General features: G+C 42.2%; 1 protein-coding gene across 1 annotated transcript in view; it reads left to right on the top strand.

Annotated features, from left to right (window-relative positions):
• Positions 1 to 22960, top strand: part of PCSK5 (proprotein convertase subtilisin/kexin type 5) — a 447761-nt gene that overhangs the window by 362044 nt on the left and 62757 nt on the right. The window contains exons 23-24 of the mRNA XM_027105664.1: positions 2192 to 2398; positions 2745 to 2813. Coding sequence (XP_026961465.1) covers positions 2192 to 2398; positions 2745 to 2813 — 276 coding nt within the window. The remainder of the gene's footprint in view (positions 1 to 2191; positions 2399 to 2744; positions 2814 to 22960) is intronic.

Genomic DNA, 22960 nt, shown 5'->3' with positions numbered 1-22960 from the left:
GCCAAGCTTCCCTTAAGCCTCTGGATCTTGATTTGACATCATGTGAAGGTGTAGGGAATGTATAGCAACAGCTGGATGGAGGAGAGGGTTAGCTTTTCACTGCTCTCCCTAACATATTCCTACCTACATGTGCGAAGGTTGGCACTTTGTAAAGCAGAATCTTTTCTCAATGAGTCATGGTAGAAATGAGAAGAACAAAACTTGGAAAGTTGACCTTTTTGTGGTCTCCTGAGATTCGAGGTCCCACCAGATTGGGGTTTTGTGCTCCACAACCTTGATCTATAGCTGTAGAATCGCCAAATGCACATTACATCCTCCCAAACGCTCTCCTTCCCTTAGAGGATAATGTTCTTCCAGGTCTGACTTGGAGGCTGCAAACACTTTTTTCTACCACCTCTTTGGACACTTTCTTTATTTTCTTTGTCCCATGGGAACCAGCAGACTTCTGGCATGAAATCACCATCAGAAAAAAGGGAGCTTCAGGGTCCATAATCCAAGGGTGTGATTTTTTTTTTTTTTTTTTTTTTGCGCTACACGGGCCTGTCACTGTTGTGGCCTCTCCCGTTGCGGAGCACAGACTGCGGACACGCAGGCTCAGCGGCCATGGCTCACAGGCCCAGTCGCTCCGCGGCATGTGGGATCTTCCCAGACCGGGGCACGAACCCGTGTCCCCTGCATCGGCAGGCGGACCCTCAACCACTGCGCCACCAGGGAAGCCCTAAGGGTGTGATTTTTAAATTGTATTTGAAATAGGGCTTTAATCACATAAGAACATTAGGTTAAAACCTTTGAAAGTGCCTAGTTTACAGGTTAAAAACTGTCGAATGTGAGCAATTTCATGTGGTTCAATCTAATATTCAATATTATACTGACTTTCAGATTTCGCACTTGTAACATGGGGTTAGTGCTATCTTTACAAATTCAGCAGCCTTGAAATTTAAAAAAAAAACATTTATTTATTATTTTTTTATTTTATTTATTTTTGGCTGCATTGGGTCTTAGTTGTGGCACACAGGCTCTTCGTTGTGGTGCACGGGCTTCTCTCTAGTTGTGGCCTGCAGGTTTTCTCTTCTTTAGTTGTGGCATGAGGGCTCCAGGGTGTGTGGGCTCTGTAGTTGTGGCGCATGGGTTTCAGGGTGGATGGGCTCTGTAGTTTGCAGCACGCAGGCTCTCTAGTTGAGGCATGCAAGCTCAGTAGTTGTGGCACGTGGGCTTAGTTGCCCCGCGGCATGTGGGATCTTAGTTCCCTGACCAGGGATCGAACCCATGTCCCCTGCATTGGAAGGCAGACTCTTTACCACTGGACTACCAGGGAATTCCCAACAGCCTTGCATCTTGAAGGTCAATGGTTCTGGGTCTTTCTGTGGTAGATCACATTATGAGTGAATTCTAGACCCAGTTATTTTAGGTAATGCAGATATTTTCAGAGCCAGGGGCATGTGGGCGACCTGATTCAGAGAAGATGGATGCCCTGGGCACACTTAGCACAAGCAAAAACTCCAGGGGGTGGGAGGTAGGAGGCCTCTAGGTGCATCTGCATTAATCTTACGTGTTTAAGTGTATGATTAGAACCGATTAGAATCCTTTTGCATTGATTATGATAGCTTGGAATTGATTCGAATTTTCCATTCCCTCCAGGGGCAACATTGGGTCTTCTGCAGGAGCAGATTCCCACAGTCTCATACTGGGAGTACTGCTGATTCTTTCCTTGTAGAGTCCAATGTTGACAGCCGCTCAGAACTTCCAGGAATTCATATAAAGGAGTCAAAGAGGCATGTTTGGTTGAGTGCTTCAATAGACTGTCAATACAGGATTGGTAGCTGTGCAAAAAGTCAGTCCCTATACAGTTAACACAAGTGTGTGATTTTGATAACAGAATTCAAAATCATTCTAAAAGATTGCACTACCATAGAAATGCATCTATCATCAAGAATTTGTTTATTCTCATGGGATCTCTATAGTCCCCAACTCTGTGAGCTCCTACAGACACCAAAAGGAGCCCAAGGAAGTCTTTTCAACTACAAGTTCAAAGATACTGCATTTTCTCTTCAACCATTTTTATCTTTCTGGTCTACTGGGAGCAAAAGCAGTTGGTCGTATCTTTTTAATAAAATGACTTCAGTTATATTACCTTCAAGGTTAATTTTGTACATTTTCCTTCTTTTAATTTTGCTCATTTCTATCTGTTTAGATAAGCACGGCCGGGAGCGGTTCCTGTACTGGGGAGAGTGCCGGGAGAACTGCCCCACAGGCCACTACCCTGACGAGGGCCACACCTGCCGGCCTTGCCCGGACAACTGTGAGCTTTGCCACAGCTCACACGTCTGCACACGATGTGGGCGTGGCTACTTCCTGGTGCCCTCCAACCGCACCTGCCGGAAGTTAGAGTGTGGACAAGGTAAGACTGCTTCATCACTTATATACCCAACTATGTTCCCAGAAACTGAACTTACTTCTTTAATAAATAAAACCTACCAACTTGATTTCAAAACTAGTTGCATGGCATACAGTCCAACTTTGTGCTATTTGTGCCCAATCAAACTAATCTAATCTATTAAATTAATAGAAGGAGATAAAATGTGAAAATGTGGGTGACACATATATCCTCAGTCATGGTTGTGGGTTTCATAATTGCTCTATGATTTGCTTGAAAATAAGCTACACGCCAACATATTTTTATAGCAACTAATGGGTCTCCATTCAGTGAAAATGAAATTGTGCTTTTTACTCCTCTTATTGTATAGGTGAAGTCCAAGACCCAGACTACGAAGAATGCATGCCTTGTGAAGAAGGGTGTCTGGGATGCAGTTTAGGTACGTCATCTCCCTTTTTCCTTAGAGTTGAAATAACTGTGTCCTTCTTCACACATCCTGTCATTCCTTCAACAGGGACTCTTGTCATTGTTGTCATCATCACCGTCACCATCAGTATCCATTAAGTAGGCTCACTTCCACGTAAACAGGGTCACAGTGAGAGATGCTCCCTTTTGAGGCAATGGATAGGTCACTAGTCTTCGCGAAACTCAAGTTTAGGAAAGGACAGGTATCTTTTCCTCTGGTTGTTAGCTAGTTGGCAGGTGATACCTACAGCAACCACAGTTCAGGGTGCCTGGGACTCGGCCTCTGCTTAGCCTCTCAAGGTGACAATTTTGAAATGAGTAACGGTGGGAGAGAAATAAACTCAAGCAAAGAAATACATAATTACTCGAACTCACTCCGTATATGAAACACAAAAGCTTTTCAGAAGTTTGGGAATTTTCCTTTGCAAAAATGATTCTACTGCTTGGAGCCCAAGACAATCTTTTGAGAGGAAAGCAACATGGAGTCAGTAGAGTTTAAAATCCCCATCATACAATGAAAAGCACTTGCCAGTCTTCCGTATAATTCTCTAGTTCAAATTATTGCCTTCTCCTTTCTCCCCATGCATGCCTGGTTCTCCTGCGGAACAGGGTGTATCACACAGCACCATTGGATTGGACGTAAAGTGAAAAATCGGGACGTAAAGGCCACCAAACTCCAAGAGTGTATCTTAATGCAAATTTAGGCAAGATATTGACATAATTGGCACTTGGTCTTACGGATCTTTGAAAGGAAACCCAACCTAAATTAAAGATGGATGGGATAATCTCTCTTCATAGAGTTTCCATGAAACCCTGTGACTGGTTGACTCATGCTTCTAAAACTTCAATGTGCACACACATCACTAGGGGGATTTGTTAAAATGCAGATTCTGATTCAGGGGTCTAGAGTGGGGCCTAAGAATTTGCATTTCTAACAAGTTGCCAGTGAAGCCCATGCTTCATAAAGCACTCATGAAGTTGCAGGGGGTTAGACTGTGCCAGGATTAAGTAGACTTTTCATTGGCCTTACCTAATAGATTCCCTTAATTCTTAAATATTATACATGAGTTATAATTTATCTGATGACCATCACCATCTGTCTGCCTTCAATGGAAAGACGTATTATCTATAATATATGTAACTACAAAACAGAGTTTTGAGGAACTGGAATACCATTCCCCCATTACCTTCCACTATACAATGGAGCATATATTATTGGAAAATAAAATATAATAATAACTCCCACTTAAGAAGGGGGTAGCACTTAGAGTCAGAGATTTAAGGATAAAATACTAATTTTCTGGGAAACAAAAATAGATCTAAACTAAGTAATAAAAGTATTAAAATCTAAAAGGTGAGTAAATCCCAGTGTTTCTTGTGAAGAGATGGGACGTAGTCTTTCTTACAGGGAGCAATGATAAATGTTTTTGACTACCTTGATTTCACTTTTTTGTCCATTTTGGACCATATTTGCCCATTTTCCCTGCTAAATTTTGTGGTCTCTTTTTATACCTTTGCTGTCGTGTGTTATGTGTCCATGCTAACATCTTTATGCATCATGGAGGGGTGTGTGTGTGTGTGTGTGTGTATGTGTCTGTCTGTCTGTAAAATCTCAAACGTATGATTTTGGCTCTCAGGTTTAAAGAGGTGGATGAATGTGTGTGGATCAGTGAGAATCTTGGCACGGGGGTGGGAACAGTAACAACCATGATCTGTATTGTACCCACCCTTCTCTTAGCTGATTCAGCTAAAGATGAGACTGAGATGTCTCTCCTGGATGATGAATTCCATAGCAGACCCCAGCAATGTGGGGACTCAAAATCCAAAAGAATCAGTTTTCAAAAAAAGAGATAAATTAGAAAGTTTGATTCAGTTTACAAAGTGTTATTAAAATACTTCATTCCCTCCTTTAAGAGACTTCAGTTGTCTACTATGTGCAGAGTGCTGGCCTGGACAGTGGGAATTCAAAGGTGATATGACTGTGATTCTGCTGTGAGGCCCTCTCTGGCTGCCATAAGTGACACACCTGGAACCAAATCTTTTACAAGTCAAGCTGCCAGACTAGAGAGATGTATACGGTGTAGTAGGATTGCAGGAGAGGGTGACATAGAACATTCTGCTAATTTCTAATTTGAAATTGGAAAATTTCTCTTAATTTATTAACTCTCTATATGTTGAACCTTATTTATTTTTGTATTGTCTTAGCTGAAATCAATTATCATCTTATCTCTGAAGCTTTTGTTCATCTTTCCAATAGAATTAACTCTTTTTGCTTGTTTCCCCTGGTTTGTAGGCCAGTGATAATACTTTTTACTGCTGATTTGTGTAATATTTGGTGTGTACACATCTTTCTGCCTAGAGAGTAAACTACTTCAGAACAAACTCTGTGACATATACACTGCTCCCACAAGAACTAGCAGCATGTCTAGGGTATAATAAAAGCACAATAAATGTGTAAACGTTTGTTGAATTGAATTTGAGGTTGCCCAAATTCAAAGCAGAGACGCATGGCTCAGGACACACATGGATTTAGATACGTTTTTTCTAGTCAGACTGTGTCTATGGGCCTTTTATCAGGCTGAAAACAAACGGATAGCATTTTACATAATATCATTTTATTCTAAGAGGATTTGATGCCAAATTCTTTGTCTTTGTAACCAATATCTTAAATGGAAATTTCAACTAAGATAAATCTAAGTGTTCTAAATTACATTTCTTCATTAATTGAGATGATAAGCAAATAGAATCATTTTGACACTTGACACTTGACTATAACCTAAGATTTGGGGCCCATACCTACATCAGCATTGACTTAATGACTGATTTTAATCAAATTGCATAAGATCTCTTTACTTCCTTACCATATCGATAAAATAGAGATTAATGTGCCTTTATCTTGGCTCAGAAATGGGTGATGAAAACTGATTAATATTTGCATACTTACTAAAACAGCAATAGTCCCTACTCTTGGGGGAAAATATACACAAATTTGAAAAATTTTAAGTTACTGAAAGAAAAAAAAAAACCATTTAAATTAAGTGCCACACTGGTCAGAATGGCCATCATCAAAAATTCTACAAACAATAAATGCTGGAGAGGGTGTGGAGAAAAGGGAACCCTCTTGCACTGTTGGTGGGAATGTAAATTGATACAGCCACTATGGAGAACAGTATGGAGGTTCCTTAAAAAACTAAAAATAGAACTACCATATGACCCAGCAATCCCACTACTGGGCATATACCCTGAGAAAACCATCATTCAAAAAGAGTCATGTACCAAAATGTTCATTGCAGCTCTATTTACAATAGCCAGGACATGGAAGCAACCTAAGTGTCCACCAACAGATGAATGGATAAAGAAGATGTGGCACATGTATACAATGGAATATTACTCAATCATAAAAAGAAACGAAATTGAGTTATTTGTAGTGAGTTGGATGGACCTAGAGTCTGTCATACAGAGTGAAGTCAGAAAGAGAAAAACAAATACCGTACGCTAACACATATATATGGAATCTAAAACAAAAAGTAAACAAACAAAAAAAGGTCACGAAGAACCTAGGGGCAAGATGGGAATAAAGACACAGACCTACTAGACAATGGACTTGAGGCTACGGGGAGGGGGAAGGGTAAGCTGGGACGAAGTGAGAGAATGGCATGGACATATATACACTACCAAACGTAAGGTAGATAGCTAGTGGGAAGCAGCCGCATAGCACAGGGAGATCAGCTCAGTGCTTTGTGACCACCTGGAGGGGTGGCATAGGGAGGGTGGGAGGGAGGGAGACGCAAGAGGGAAGAGATATGGGGACATATGTATATGTATAACTGATTCCCTTTGTTATAAAGCAGAAACTAACACACAATTGTAAAGCAATTATACTCCAATGAAGATGTTAAAAAATAAATAAATAAATATAAATTAATTAATTAAGTGACAGTTAAGGGGATAAATATACGTACCAAGTGAATTTAGCAAAGGGTGGAAGCCCTGGGCACTGAAGTGATTAAGGAAGGCTTCCAAGAAAATGCGACTTGGGATGAGCCTTAGAGTTTCCATGGAATTTAGACAGATAAGCGAGCAGGGCTGCACTATGGAGGGGCTTTTGACCTAGACAATCGCAGAGAAAAAGGTTTGGAGGGAAGGATTTCTGCCATGGATTTTGGGACACTAATTTTGCAGAAGGAATATAATACTGCAAATACAAAGGAATAGGCAATCACTTTAGAGTGATTGAAGATCATAATTTGAATTCTGGACTCATGAGTTTGTGCCTAAAAGGGAATAACTGAAGGTTATTATAGAAAAAAAAAGAGAATTTTTTGAAGAGGTGTTTTAAAAAGATTAATGTTGTAACTCCAATAACTGTGTTGAGGGTAGTTGAAAGGGAGTGAAGTTGCAGGCAGAGAAACCAGCTAGATGACTATTTCAGAATTCTGGGTCTGAAGTAACAGGAGCCTGATCTAAGGTAAGAGCCAGGAAGTTATGAAGAAAGAGATAGGTTTTAAAAATCACATGAAATGGACTTCCCTGGTGGCTCAGTGGTTAAGAATCCGCCTGCCAATGCAGGGAACACGGGTTCAAGCCCTGGTCCGGGAAGATTCCACATGCCGCAGAGCAAGTAAACCCATGCACCACAACTACTGAGCCTGCGCTCCAGAGCCACAACTACTAAAGCCCTCACACCTAGAGCCCGTGCTCCGCAACAAGAGAAGCCACCACAGTGAGAAGCCCATGCACCACAACGAAGAGTAGCCCCCGCTCGCCGCAACTAGAGAAAGCCCGCACGCAGCAATGAAGACCCAATGCAGCCAAAAATAAATAAATTAATTATTTTAAAAAAAGAATTCAAAAAATCACATGAAACAAATGACCTTATGCATAAGAAAAGATGCTTAACTTTGTTCATTATATGGGAAATGCAAATTAAAACAACCATAACATACCATGTCTCACCTATTAGACTGGCAATAGTTCAAAAGCTTACAAAACACTGTACAGGCAAGGCTGTAAGAAAGCCCTCTTCACCATAACTGATGGAAGACAAAATGGTACAACCACTGTTGAAGGAAAGTTGGCAATATACAACACAATCGCATACGCATCTATGCTTTGACCCTGCAACACCCCTTCTAGGAATTTATCCTAAGGATGTGCACCCACAAACTCAAAACAGCATATTCACAATGTTATTCATTGTGGCATTATTTGTGGTGTAAATTATTTTAAATAGCCTAAATGCCTTCTTGTGGAAGAAACTCATTGAATCAACTGAAGGACACATACATAATGGAGTACTATGCAGCCATAAAAGAGCAAAGGTCTATATGAACTGACGGTGGTTTTACGATACACTATTAAGTAGAAGGCAAGGCGCCAAAAAATGTACATAGTATGCTACATTTTTGGTAAGAATAGATGGTGAAATAAAACATATGCGTGTATGTGTGTGTATATATGTATATATATATATTATACACACACACACATATACATTTTTTACTTATTTTTAAATAAGAAACACAGAAAAGATACATCAGAAACTAATGAAAATGCTTACCTACAGAGAAAAGTGTAAAAGGAATGGGAGTGAGCCTTCTCTAGGTATACCTTTTTACATAGTTTTGATTTGAACCATGTAAGTGGGTTACATATTCACAACAAATGACACAGTAATTAGTGTGAATGGGCTCCCACCGGCCAATCTGGGACAACTTGAGCATCAACCAAAAAAAAGATGAGAAAGATTACAATTCAATTAATAAAAATAATCTATGCATCAAGAATGATATTTAGGGGGCTTCCCTGGTGGCACAGTGGTTGAGAGTCTGCCTGCCAATGCAGGAGACACGGGTTCAAGCCCTTGTCTGGAAAGATCCCACATGCCGCGGAGCAACTAGGCCCGTGAGCCACAATTACTGAGCCTGCACGTCTGGAGCCTGTGCTCCGCAACAGGAGAGGCTGCGATAGTGAGAGGCCCGCGCAACGCAATGAAGAGTGGCCCCCACTTGCCACAACTAGAGAAAGCCCACGCACAGAAACGAAGACTCAACACAGCAAAAATAAATAAACTCCTACCCCCAACATCTTCTTAAAAAAAAAAAAGAATGATATTTAAAGAAGAGAGGAAGGAAGCGATGGGAAAATAGAATAAGGGAGAAAGCTCTTTACAGTAAGATTTCACCTGTTATATATCCAAGGGAATAATTAGAGTATCTTCATTTTACATCCCCTAGTGTATTGATTCGAGGGAGAACTATGAGTGGATGCTACAATCTTTAGGTGGAGAATTGTTCGGGGACACAATAATCACACAGACTCAAAGTACTTCCATAATTACTAGTTAACTACAATGGAGGGATTTGCTGATACCAACTTAACCAAGTTATTACACTTAACATTACCATCATTAGTTCCATACAACATAACATCATGTGTTTCCTGATGTGATATATTAACAATATCACCTAGGAACCTCGACGAAAGTGTCTAGACCAATGACTTTCAACTGGAGGTGACTGTGACTCCAGGGGACCTTTGTCAATGTTTTGAGACATTTTTGATTGTCATGGCTGGGGAGTTTAGGGATGAAATGTCATGATGTCCACAACTTATTTTCAAATGGTTCAGAGAAATAAAAGGATTGAGGTAAAGCATATAAAGTTGTTCACTGTGCTATTTCAGGCTTTCTGTAGATTTGAAAAAAAAGCTTTTTAAATTGGAGAGAAAAAAGCACTTCATGCTGGGTCAGCTGAGAGGGCCTAGAAGCAACACGCCAGTAGCAATAACCACACCTAGTGCCCAGATCTAGATTCTTAACACCATCCTCCAATAAAAGATACCAAGGCTTCTTGGAAAATTGGCTGATTCTAGGACTGGGGCAGGAAATAGACCAGATGAGCTGTAGCATTGTGTAGTAACAGAAAGCAAGAGAGCACTCAAAGAAAAAAACCCCACAATGATGGGGGTACAGCAAAGGGACATAGGAGACAACTGAAAGAGCTCCCAATAGCCAAAACGGGAACAATTTGAGCAATAATATAAATAAAATAGTATTAGCTTATACCCCAAAGTATAAAATAAGAATCTATGAGTTCATAAGATAAAAATAAATAAATGGTTAGGTAAGTAAATGGGGCAGAGAAGACAAATCTTCAGGGCAAAACATTGCAAATAACTTATCTATTCCCTCCAGGAAGTGAGCATAGCTCCCTACTCCTCAAGTGTAGGTTGCACGTAGTGACTTCCTTCCAAGAGGAAGTATGAAAGGGAGGAAGGGGAAGAGCCTCACAGTGGAGAAACCTGATAAGCACTAGCTCATCCAAGTGATCAAGGTCAATGTCAGCAGTGCTATATCAGATTTTTTAAAATAAATTTATTTATTTATTTATTTTTGGCTGTGTTGGGTCTTCGTTGCTTCAAGGGGGCTTTCTCTAGTTGTGGCGAGTGGGAGCTACTCTTCATTGTGGTGCACGGGCTTCTCACTGCGGTGGCTTCACTTGTTGCGGAGCACAGGTTCTAGGCATGTGGGCTTCAGTAGTTGTGGCACATATGTTCAGTAGTTGTGGCTTGTGGGCTCTAGAGTGCAGGCTTCAGTAGTTGTGGCACATGGGCTTAGTTGCTCCGCGGCATGTGGGATCTTCCCGGACCATGGCTTGAACCCGTGTCCCCTGCATTGGCAGGCGGATTCTTAACCACTGCGCTACAGGGAAGCCCGCTATAATGGGGCAGGTACCCTTGATGTAAAAGGAGCAGAATGGCATTTTGCCTCTGCAGTCTTCCACCCCAAAACCCATAACCCCAGTCTGATCATGAAAAAAACATCGTCAGGAAAACATTTCAATAGAGGGCTATTTCATAAAATACCTGATTAGTACTCCTCAACACTGTTAAGGTTGTCAAAAAAGTAAAGTCTGAGAAACTGTCATAGTCAAGGGGAACCTAAGGAAACCTGACTGCTAAATGTAGTATGGTAACCTAGGTGGGATCCTGGGTCAGAAAAAAAGACAAAAGGTAAAAACTAGGGAAATCTGAGTACATTATGGAGTTCAGTTAATAATAATCTCATCATCATTGTCATCAAGGGCATGAGGGAACTATTTGGGGTGTTGGAAGTGTCGTGTACCTCGATTGACAGGGGTGATTACATGACTGCATGTTATTTGTCAAAATTCATAGAACTGTACACCTAAAAAGGGCAAATGTTACACTATGAAAATTATATTTCAATAAGTCTGATTTAAAAAATAAAGTATAGGGCTTCCCTGGTGGCGCAGTGGTTGAGAGTCCACCTGTCGATGCAGGGGGACATGGGTCTGGGAAGATCCCACATGCCGCGGAGCGGCTGGGCCCGTGAGCCATGGCCGCTGAGCCTGCGCGTCCCGAGCCTGTGCTCCGCAACGGGAGAGGCCACAGCAGTGAGAGGCCCGCGTACCGCAAAAAAAAAAAAAGTAAAGTATGACGTTATCAGTGCCCCTCTTTCCTATCTCTACATAGTAAAACCATAACAGTAACCTAATTGCCAGCACTTATTGCACACTTACTCATGTGCTATATGTGTATTACCTCACTTAACTCTAAGAAGTAAATGTAATTATTGTTCTCATTTTTCGGATGAAGAAATTAAGCTCAAAACAGTTACGCAACTTACATAAGATAACAGGGCTGGCAGCCATTAGGGCTTGGACTTGATTCTAGTAGCTCAAGATCAAAACCTATGTGTTGCACAACCATTCTATCCATACCACCTAGCGTTCTTCCCTTCTGATTCTACAGGAAAGATTATTATGCTTTATGGAATAATAAAAAGATAAAAGAAAAATTTATATCTGCCGCTTTCCTCAGGTCTACACATAATAGCTATTATACTTTGTTTAGCTACCACTGTAAGCCCAGATGCCATAACTAAATGTACCAAACAGTGAAAGTAATAGTCATGCAAATTGACTTGGGATCACAGCTCACCTGAAACTGTCAGCCTTTAGGACCTGCATCTGGAATGTTCTGAGATGGAGCAGAGCAGATAGGAGAATCCTTGCAGCAGAAGGACTAAGGGAAGGGGGCCTCATTTTCATTTAGCCCTGGATTCCTCTCTGCCACTTTACCTGCCTTCAGTTTCATTCACTTTCACAGGAACTCTTCTACTTTCTGGAAAGTGGGTTCCATCATAAGGGTATGATTGACAAGAGACACCCCTCTCTTCTCCTTGTGAATATGAAGTGAGCTCTCTCCACCCTGACCCATGTTAGATTCAAGCTTCAGATCCAGGAATTAGAGAACCAACCTCACTTCCTTCTGCTACTCTATTTTCTATTAAGGAGTGACACCTTGATCATAGAGGAAACAATATCAAGACATGTGAGACATGAATTTCATGGTTTAGTTTTCCAATGGAGCAGACATACAGGGTTTTTCAAATGAAATATGGTAGTCACAGATCACTACTTTACTTTTATCTAGATCTTCCTTTGGACCTTTTCCATAAAATTTCTGGGGGAACAGGAATAGTGTCAAACAGTTTTGGTGCCTTGCAAATCAAAGGCATTGCAGAATAAAATGTATATTAGCCTGGGCTTCCCTGGTGGCGCAGTGGTTGAGAGTCCACCTGCCGATGCAGGGGACGCGGGTTCGTGCCCTGGTCGGGGAGGATCCCGCATGCTTCGAGATGACTCTTTTCTTTAAAAGGCCAAACACGAGCCATGTTCAGAGGAAGGATTGGAATCTAAATGCACTGTCACCAGTTTGCTGAAGAAAAGAGAAATGAGCCAGCTCTATTAGACAGTGGGGACAGCCCGGTCTCGAAAACAAAAACATACTTTTCATTTATTAGAGCCTCCTTCTCCCCTCATTTTCTAAGTGATATCTCATTTCAAAGGTGGTGGGTTAGAAGAAAAGAAACCTTAAGAAAAGAGAACCCACAGTTGGAAGAATTTGCAGAAGTTTTGCACTTTCATGGTTCCTTATTCATCCTGGCTTTCTTGATTAATTTATTTAGCAAATATTTATTGCATACTTTTGTGCTTTCTGCTTTCCCATTATTATTCCACAAATAAAAGGACTGTATAACCTAATATTTATTGAGCATCACCATTCACCAGGCACGGTGCTAGGCACTTACATAGATGATGTATTTTCACATCTCTAATCCAGTGATTTTTACAGCTGGAGAAACTGAGGATTAAAGAAGTGTTGAAACTTGCTCCATTTTATGCATATGAGAAGTGACAGAGGAGTTAAGCTGTCAGTTTCAAGCAATCTTGGGCATTAACTTTGTTTACTTTTTTCACAGAGGAAGTAGTTGGCTTTGAAGCTGTCTGTCCCAAGTATGCACTATGATGGGCAAGGTTGTGCTATGATAACGGATTATCCCCAAATCTCAAGAACTTAAGACAACAAAGGTTTATTTTTCACTTGTGCTACATCTCCATCATGGGTCAGCTGAGAACTCTGCTCTGCACGGTCCTCAGTCCAGGACCCAGGTTGACGGAGCAGCCATTCATTACCTTGTCATGGCAGAAGCAAAGTACACTGGCTTTTAAAGGTTCCCCCAGGATTGACACTTGTAACTCCTGCTCTCATATTTTTTGGCCAAAGCAAATCATATGGTTCTGCCTGAGACTGCAGACTGGGGAGATGCAATCTTGCCACGTGCCCGCAAAAGGGAAAGAAACTAATATTGGGAACGTCCTAAAGACATTCTCACGTGGTGACTAAGACTGTTACTGGTATATGCTGAGGTCTCACCTCATAGGTTTGCACGTGAAATAGCCCCAAACATGTGTCCAGTCTGTGTCACTGATTTCTCTCTTGTACCGCTCTGAATCTTACCCAAGATAATTGCCCACTATCTACCTTGGCAGTGTCTGACTTTCTCCTTCTCTCAAAAAAACTCTTCTGAAGAAGCTGCTATATTTTTTCAACCGATGGAGTTTCCCAAAGTATCCTGCTATCTCCTTTCTCTGATCCCTTAGCAATGGAAGAGTCAAAAGGAGGACCAGTGATAAATGACATGATAGGTAAACTGTCAGCTGAAAGGACCTTGATCTTTCTTTACTCTGTTCTTTCAAACCCCTATTATGAGAATTAATAACATGCTGGTATATCTTGCCTTTATCGGCTGCTCAAGAAATGTGCCCATATGAGACCAGTCTTAGGAATTTGGACAACTTTCTCTCCATTTCTTAGAGTTTAGTTCAAGAAATATTTATTGGGCACCCCTATCAGGCTAAGCACGGGGATACACAGGTGAGCAAACATGCTCTCTGCTCTCCAAGGGCTCGCATGGAAATGGAAAGCTCGGTGATTCTCGGCCCTGGGTGCACCTGAAAATCACCTGGGGTGATAGAAAAATGCAGTGCTGAGACCCACTTCCAAGGTTTCTGATTTAATTGGTCTGGGGTGAGGCTCGTGCATCAGTATTTTTTCAAAACTCTTGGACTGATTCTAATGTGCAATCAGAGTTGATTTAAGATGGGTATATAAACAGATAACTTCAACATCGTATTTAAAACACCGTTGAGGATGAAGCTAAAGCAGAAGCAGATACATTATATCATAATAACTCCAACTTACTGTCCATTCCATATGAGGTGATCACCTAGGTAGGCACTTTACAAACACGCTCTCTACTCCCCAATACAATCCTCTCTGTTCAAAATCCTTATCCCCATTTCACAGATGAGAAAACCAAGGCCCAGAGAGTTTGCAACTTGCCCAAAGTCACATAACTAGCAAGTTTCCAAGCTAAATTTAAACTTAGGACTCTCTGGCTCCAAACCAACAGAACATCCAAATATTTGCTCTTTTTCCAGAGTAGATTGCACTCACTCACCATTTTCCTAGACGATGTAAATGAAAGTCGTGTAAGTCAACCTGCCATATTTGTTTCACGCTTGGTTATATTCTTATGCCACTTAGTTGTGTCGCCTGAAGTTTCCCTCTGCTCCTCCTACATTCAAGTTCACCTTCTTATGGTGATGGGGGAGAAGACATAGTGGGAAGGTAGCCTAAGTTCAATGCTAGAGCAAGTAGCTCATCATCTTGGCTCTTCACGCTATTTTCCCCCAGAGCCAGGTATAATGAAACTTCCTCCTACTAGTTGTGTAAATGTCCTGCGAAGTCGAGCTGAAAGCCAAGGCTGTCTGAATCACGTGTGCTTGCAGAAAGAGAGCTGAGCCAATTACTTCCAAAACAAACCTAGTTAAACAAAAGCGCAGAGTGTGGTTGAGCAGAAGGCACAGGGTGGAGGGGTTCAGAAGACCAGCTGCCATTCCTGAAAGCATCATGGTGCCTGCGACCTTAAACTGCCAGTGATTAGGGGCAAGGGACACTTAGGCTGGTGGGGTGGATTTCACCTCTACAGGACTCTCTAGAAACCAACAAGAATATCTCTTTTGCATTTTTAGGAGTAACAAGCTGGAAGAATGTTGCCAAATTACTTTTTTTTCGGTGAAATATTGATGATATTTCTGAAATCCTTCAGCTTATGTCTGTCCATTAATTTGAAAACAAAAATAAAAGCGAGACCAGCAGTAGTAACTGGAACCTTAGATGGTTAGGTCTCAGCTTGATTTTGTGGGATTGTGGAAAATGGAGTCTGAAATCTTAGTATCTATCTCCATCCTTCCCCTACCACAATGAAAATCTTTGGGCAAGTCCCATATACTTTTCATTTCTTAATTGCATCCTGTTTTGTAAAGGAAAACATCATAAGTTGCCTTCTTTTTACCTCCTAATATGGCCCTAGAGATTATAATGAAAACTAGAAAAATGATCATATCTTGGGCTCCCTAAGGGAGTGAAACCAAGAGCCTCTATTATTAATATCAAAATAAAATATAATTTGCTTTCTCTCCATTTCCACCCTTTTCCTTTCCTATCATATCTGCCATCATCAAAAGGCCTGTTGATATACCTGAGGCCACACTTCTAAATTGGGTGCCATTGTGTCATAAGCACTTAGCGTAGTACTTGTCAGCAGGTAGGCACTCAGTAAAATACCTGTGACTTTCGTGCCTACTCTGAGCTGTCCTCATCTCACCCCCAGAGCTCCATCTCCCTGCACCACTGCCACATTGCCTTTTCACAGTCCTTTACCAGATGGTAGGAAGAGCTTCAAGCTCCACTGGCAGATGAGAAAAAAATTGATTTAAGTCACAGAGCAGACACCAGAATTGAGAGCAGACACCAGAATCGAGAGAAGCTGAGTGTGGGAGCTTCTCATGTTGATACCCAGTTGCTCAACAGGCAGATCTCCAGCTAAGACTCAGGCCAACAATGAGTGTCAGTAAATTGCCTCTGCACCTCTTGAGTCTGAAATTCCAGCCTTCCAACAGTCGACAGGAGGGTAATTTGGTAGGAGTCCAGACTCGTCCTTTCCATGAAGTCTCCCTGCAACTCCCACCAGAAAACCTTGGCTGCAGCCCGACCCACAGCCTCAGTTCAGCTTCCAGCACAGTGGGCCAGCCCAGGGCACAAGAAGCAAAAGGGGGACCTGGCACAGCAAGCTGGAGACAGCCAAGGGCACAGGGACAGGGTCCCTCATTTCCCACCCCTTGGCCAAGTACCCAAAGTTGAAGTACTGGAAGGCAGGGGATGGCCATGCCAACAACTCGCAACATTAGTCATGCCCTCGCTGGTGATGTTACCGGGTCAGTCGAAACTTTTTTCCTCCCAACGGTGCCTATGGCCATCTGTAGCTGCCTTTTTTTTTTTTTTTCCAGATCTTTTCCATAAAAACAGTGTGTTCTGACTGTCTATAAACTATCCACCCCTAGGTGAGACAAGTAGATAATGTTTTGCATGAGCCAGGGAAGCAACCCAGGGGTGTCTACCTCCCAGTCCCTTGTTCCATGTCCACCAGGGAGCGCGAGGCCCATGAGAGCACTGAGAGAGGAGCATTTATGCCTGAGAAGTTCCCAGCTCACCAAGATCAGAGCCAAGCCGAGGGCAAACATGGCATTAACTCTAGAGGGTTAACATGTGTAATCTGGAGATGCAAAGGGTGGGATACTAAAGCGGAAAAGTTTCTCAATCTCTCCAACCTCTAATTTGGACCAGAAAGAGCTGACAGCTTGATTTACCATCACAAAGGAATTTTATGCCCTAAAATAATTGCTAGAAACCTGGATGTTCCGCTAGAAAAATAAATCAACCTAAAATTGTAGTCCCCATATTACCGTGTCCCCAACATTTCAGGGATGACATCGAGCCTTTGGGTGAGGTCTGGAGGTGAGTGCGGAAAGAGAAAGGAGGTTGTTTTGAAGGGGCGTTTATTGGAAAGCCTCCTACAATCATGCTAGCTGCCCAAACCAATTGTAAAATTGCAGATTTATTATGTTTAGCAGAAATGCAGTCTGTACATCTGAAATATTATCCAAATGACCCGGCTTCAACTTAGAAATCTTCTATGAATTGAAACAAGTGAATTAGAAAGGCTCTTGCCTTTAGCACTGAAGGGTCTGTGAGAGGTGAGACAACATTTATAGTAGTGATAAAATACTATATTTAAGGCTATAAAAAGTTGGCATACAAGGTCTCCGTTCAGAAGTAAATTTGTTTTATGTGCTCAGCAAGAGAGCAACCGAGAAGTTTTACAAATGGGAAGTTTGACCTACTGAGACTTCAAAACATAAAATATGTCAATTACTCCTGGGGACTGGGTATAGTAATTACCCCTTTGAACGTTAAAACATGCAAAATCTGAAGCACGAAGTCAGTCACTGCTTACCTTGACCATGGCACGCATGGCTAATGACAGTTACCCAGGGCCACTGTCCAACTGGCACATTACGTGCCCAAGTGTGCATTCATGGGATGGGCCACTTGGGAACATAGCAAGAAACTGGGGGAAAGCAATGGAGCCCTGTCCAATGAACAGATACCTCATCTGGTGGGGCATTAGGCTTTGGTCTGCCTAGAAGCCAGCAATCCTGTACTTGGAATTCTATGCCTGGTTCAAGCTAGAACTAGTAGAAAATGCTGGACAACTGACAGATGTGCACTGCAATCCAAAGAGCCTTACTAATTTTAGCCTTCTCCTCGTCTCTGACCTCATCACCTACCCCTCTCTCTTCATCCTTACTCTCAGCTACACTTGGGGATCCTGGTCAAGATTGCTTCTAGCCCATTCTTGCCCCCAGGCCCTGTCCTAGGTGTTGTTTCCTCCACCTGAAGTACTCTTCTCGAGATATTAACCCGGCCGGCTCCTTCCTGCCACCACAGCTCAGTTTATTTTTTTAATTTTTTTTGCGGTACGCGGGCCTCTCACTGTTGTGGCCTCTCCCGTTGCGGAGCACAGGCTCCGGACGCGCAGGCCCAGCGGCCACGGCTCACGGGCCCAGCCGCTCCGCGGCATGTGGGATCTTCCTGGACCGGGGCACGAACCTGCATCCCCTAGCATCGGCAGGCGGACTCTCAACCACTGCGCCATCAGGGAAGCCCCAACACAGCTCAGTTTAAACATCACCTCTAAGAGGCTTCTCTGCAGCACCCAATCTAAAGAAGTCAGCCCGTCTCTGTTTCTGTCTCTGTCCCTACCTCTCTCTCTCTTTCTCCTCCCCTGACCCCTCACCTCCACTCTCACTCCACACTAACACATACACACAGCAATCACCTATTTTAATGCTGCCAGATCTCATGCAGTTATCTGATATTTTAATGTTTTTTTCCTTATTTTTTTTGGCTGCGTCGGGTCTTAGTTGTGGCACGTGGGATCTTTGTTGAGGCATGCAGCATCTTTTCATTACGGCTCGGGCTTCTCTCTGGTTGTGGCATGCGGGTTTTCTCTCTCTAGTTGTGACGCGTGGGCTCTGTAATTTGTGGCACGTGGGCTCTCTCGTTGAGGCGCTCAAGCTCAGTAGTTGTGGCGCGCAGGCTTAGTTGCCCCACGGCATGTGGGATCCTAGTTCCCCGACCAGGGATGGAACCCGCGTCCCCTGCATTGGAAGGTGGATTCTTTACCACTGGACCACCAGGGAAGTCCCTGATATTTTAATTTTTTATTTAGTTTTAAAGCTTGTTTGCTGTGCTTCTTCCTTCATTAAAATGTAACCGCCAGGCAGGCAGGGACTTTGCTCTCTTTGCTGTTGTCTCATCAGTACCTGAATCCTGCCTACCACGTGTAGATGCTCAAAACACAATTTTAGAACAAATAAACAAGCAGACCCCTGACAGGTAAACCTATGGGGCGGGTTTGAAAGAGCCCTTGTGGGGAGGGGAGGAGCCGGACTCCAGCCCCAGAGCTCACTTCAGGCAAGTCATTGCACGCTTGTCTCTGGGCCTCGCGTGCTTATCTGGAAACAGAGACTGGATGATCGGTGGTCTGCCCTCTGTTCTGTGAAGCCCTTCCCTCCCCTCACTGTCACTTCTCCCAATTTAGCCAGAGCAGCTTTGCTTTGACCCTTTTTTATGTATTTGATTTTTCATAAGTTCCCGTTTGATAAAGGATTCTGCTGCTAAAATAAAAATGTTAATCCTCCAGATTAGATAAACCCTTCTGCTCGAAGTTAATCCTGGCTCGGCCTCGTTACCAGTTGTGTGATTCGGGGAAATTCATTTAACTTCTTTAAACTTCGGCATCATCGTACATATACTAGAGACAATTTCAGGACCTACCTCTCAGCATCGCTGGGAGTTACTCCATCCATGGTAGGCAGAATAATGGCTCCCCAAAGATGTCAATGCCCTAATCCCCGGATCCTATGAATATGTTGCCTTCCACAGCAAAAGGGACTTCAAAGATATAATTAATGTTAAAGATTTTCAGATGGGGATGTTGTCCTAGATTATCCAGATGGGCCGAACCTAAGCACACGAGTCCTTAAAAGCGGAGAACCTTTCTAGCTACAGTCAGGAGGAGATGAGAGAGAAAGAGAAATCCCTCACTGCTGGCTTTGAAGCTAGCCGAAGGGGCCCCCGGAGCTGAGGAATATGGGTGGCCTCTACAAGCTGGATACAACCCTCTGTGACAGCCAGTAAGGAAATGGATCTCAGTCTTACAACTGCAAAAAATGACCTGAATTCTGTCAACCACCTGAATGAGTAAGGAAACGGATTCTCTCCAAGAGCCTCCAGAAAGGCGCCAGCCTTGCCACGACTCTGATTTTAGCCCAGTGTGACCCATACCGACTTCTGACCACAGAACTGTAAAAGAATAAGTCTGTAATGTTTTAAGCTGCTAAATTTATGATAATTTGTTACGACATCAATAGAAAACGAATACACCATTTAAAGTACGTAATGAAGTACTTGGCACATGGTAAGAGCTCAATAAATGTTGGCATTTCTTATATATATTATTAACAGCATAACTATTAATATTGTTTTTTTATCTCAAAAATCTCTTCCTGCCTTGGTGTTGAGCTCTGAATTCTGAAACCCCTCTTCCTGCCTCTCCTGGAATAGCGTCCTTTTAGTTGTTTTAAAGGAATTGTTCACCAGCTTCAGGGGCTGAGTGTTGTGCTGGACTGAAGTGCAAGGGAATTTCTTGAGATGCAAAAACAAGAGTGCGAATTAACATCACTAAAGAGGGACAGATGGATACACGTTGCATATTTCTGGACAGGATAGCTTGAGAAGAGCACCACATGACCTACGCAGTAGTTTGGCTGGGAACAATTAACCTGAATCTAACCAACAGGAAATAGCAGGCAAATGAGAAGCACGCTATTAAAAAGGAACTTCTGCCTTTCAAAAATGTCAGTGTCACAAAAGACAAAGAAGAACCAAGGAGTTGTTCCAGATTATAGGAGACTAAAGAGACAAGATAACTAAATGCAATATGTAATTCTAGAACAGATCACCACTGGACATGATTGAGTCAACTGAAAAAAACTGGAGTATAGATTGTAGATAAATAAGTGTATTTATAAATGTTAAATTTCCTGAAGTTGATGTATATATTGTGGTTATATAAGAGAATGTACTTATTCTTAAGAAATACACACTGAAATATTTAGAGGTAAGGGCCACGATGTGTGCGTCTTATTTTCAATGGTTCAGGGGAGGGGAAAGAAATATATATATATACAAACACATGTATGTAATATATGTGTGTATTTGTAAGGTATGTATGTGTGTGTATATTTTATACACAGAGTTAAAGCAAGTGAGCAAATTATACATCAAGTGGGGCAGAATGTTAACAACAGGTAAATCTGAGTAAAGTATAAATGGTTTTATTCTTGCAACTTTTCTGCAAGTTTGAAATTACAGACATACCTTGGAGATACTGTGGGTTCAGTTCCAGACCACCACAATAAAGCGAATACCACAAAAAAGCAAATCACACAAAATTTTTGGTTTCCCAATGCATACGTTACGTTTACACTCTCCCATAGTCTATTAAGTGTGCAATGGTATTATGTTGAAAGAAACAATGTATGTACCTTAATTTAAAAAGGCATTATTACGAAAAAAGAAAATGCTAACCATCATCTGAGCTTCCAGCAAGTCATAATCATTTTGCTGGTGGAGGGTCTTGCCTCCATGCTGATGGCTGCGACAGGGCAGGGTGACGGCTGCTGAAGGTGGGGGTGCTGAGGCAATTTTAGACAACGGTGAAGTTTGCCGCATCGAGTGACTCTTCCTTTCACAAATGATTTCTCTGTAGCGTGCAGTGCTGTTTGACACAGTGCATTTTAACACAGAACTTTTTGCAAAATTGGAGTCAATCCTCCCAAACCCTGCCACTGCTTTATCAACTAAGTTTACCTAATATTCTAAATCCTTTGTTGTCATTTCAACAATCTTCACAGCATCTTTACCAGTAGATTCCATCTCAGGAAACCACTTTCTTTGCTCATCCACATAATTTGTCATGTTCGTTTCATCATGAGATTGCAGCAATTCAGCCACATCTTCAGGCTCTACTTCTAGTTCTAGTTTTGCTATTTACATCATATCTGCCGTTCCTTCCCCCACCGAAGTCTTGAACCCCTCAAAGTCATTCATGAGGGTTGGAATCATCTTCCAAACTCCTGTTAATGTTGACGTTTTGACCTCTTCGCATGAATCACATGTGTTCTTAATTTCTTAAATAATAAGACTTGAAAGTCAAAATGACTTCTTGACTGCAGTATGAATATTGTGTTAGCAGGCATGAAAATACACTAATCTCATTATACATCTCCATCAGAGCTCTTGGATGACCAGGTACATTGTCTGTGAGCAGTAATAATTGGAAAGGAATCTTTTTTCTGATCAGATCTCAACAATGGGCTTAAGTTATTCAGTAAACCGTGCTGTAAATAGATGTGCTGTCATCCAGGCTTTGTTGTTCCATTTATAGAGCACAGGCAGAGTAGAGTTAGCAAAGTTCTTAAGGGCCTTAGGATTTTCAAAGCGGTACATGAGTATTGGCTTCAACTCTTAGTCACCAGCTGCATTAGCTCCTAACAAGACAGTCACCCTGTCCTTTGAAGCTTTGAAGCCAGTCATTGACTTCTCCTCTCTAGCTATGAAAGTCCTAGGTGGCATCTTCTTCCAACAGAAGTCTGTTTTGTCTACCTTGAAAATCTCTTGTTTAGTGTAGCCACCTTCGTTAATTATCTTAATTAAAGATCTTCTGGATAACCTGCTGAAGCTTCTACATCAACACTTGTGGCTTCACCTTGCACTTTTATGTTATGGAGGTGGCTTCTTTCCTTAAACCTCATGAACCAGCCTCTGCCAGCTTCAGACTGTTTTTCTACAGCTTCCTCACCTCTTTTAGCCTTCCTAGAATTGAAGAGAGTTAGGGCCTTGCTCTAGATTAAGCTTTGGCTGAAGGGAATGCCGTGGCTGGTTTGCTCTTCTATTCCAACCACTCAAACTTTCTCCATATCAGCAACAAGCCTGTTTCGCTCTCTCATCATGCGTGTGTTCACCGGAGTAGCACTTTTAATTTCCTGCGAGAACTTTTCCTCTGCCTTCACAACTTGTCTAACTGTCTGGCACAAGAGGCCTAGCTTTCAGCCTGTTTCAACATCTGACATACGCCTTCCTCACTAAGCTTAATCATTTCTAGCTTTTGCCATTGTAGGATTATTAATTGGCCTAATTTTGATATTGGATCTCAGGAAATAGGGAAGCTCAAGGAGAGGGAGAGAGAACAGGGCATGTCCAGTCAGCAGAGCGGTCAGA

Source organism: Aethalodelphis obliquidens, unplaced genomic scaffold (assembly GCF_003676395.1).
Source record: "Aethalodelphis obliquidens isolate GAN/ISIS:26980383/991018 unplaced genomic scaffold, ASM367639v1 scaffold7, whole genome shotgun sequence".
Classification (NCBI taxonomy): Eukaryota; Metazoa; Chordata; class Mammalia; order Artiodactyla; family Delphinidae; genus Aethalodelphis; species Aethalodelphis obliquidens.
This window is presented reverse-complemented; position numbering and strand designations above follow the sequence as displayed.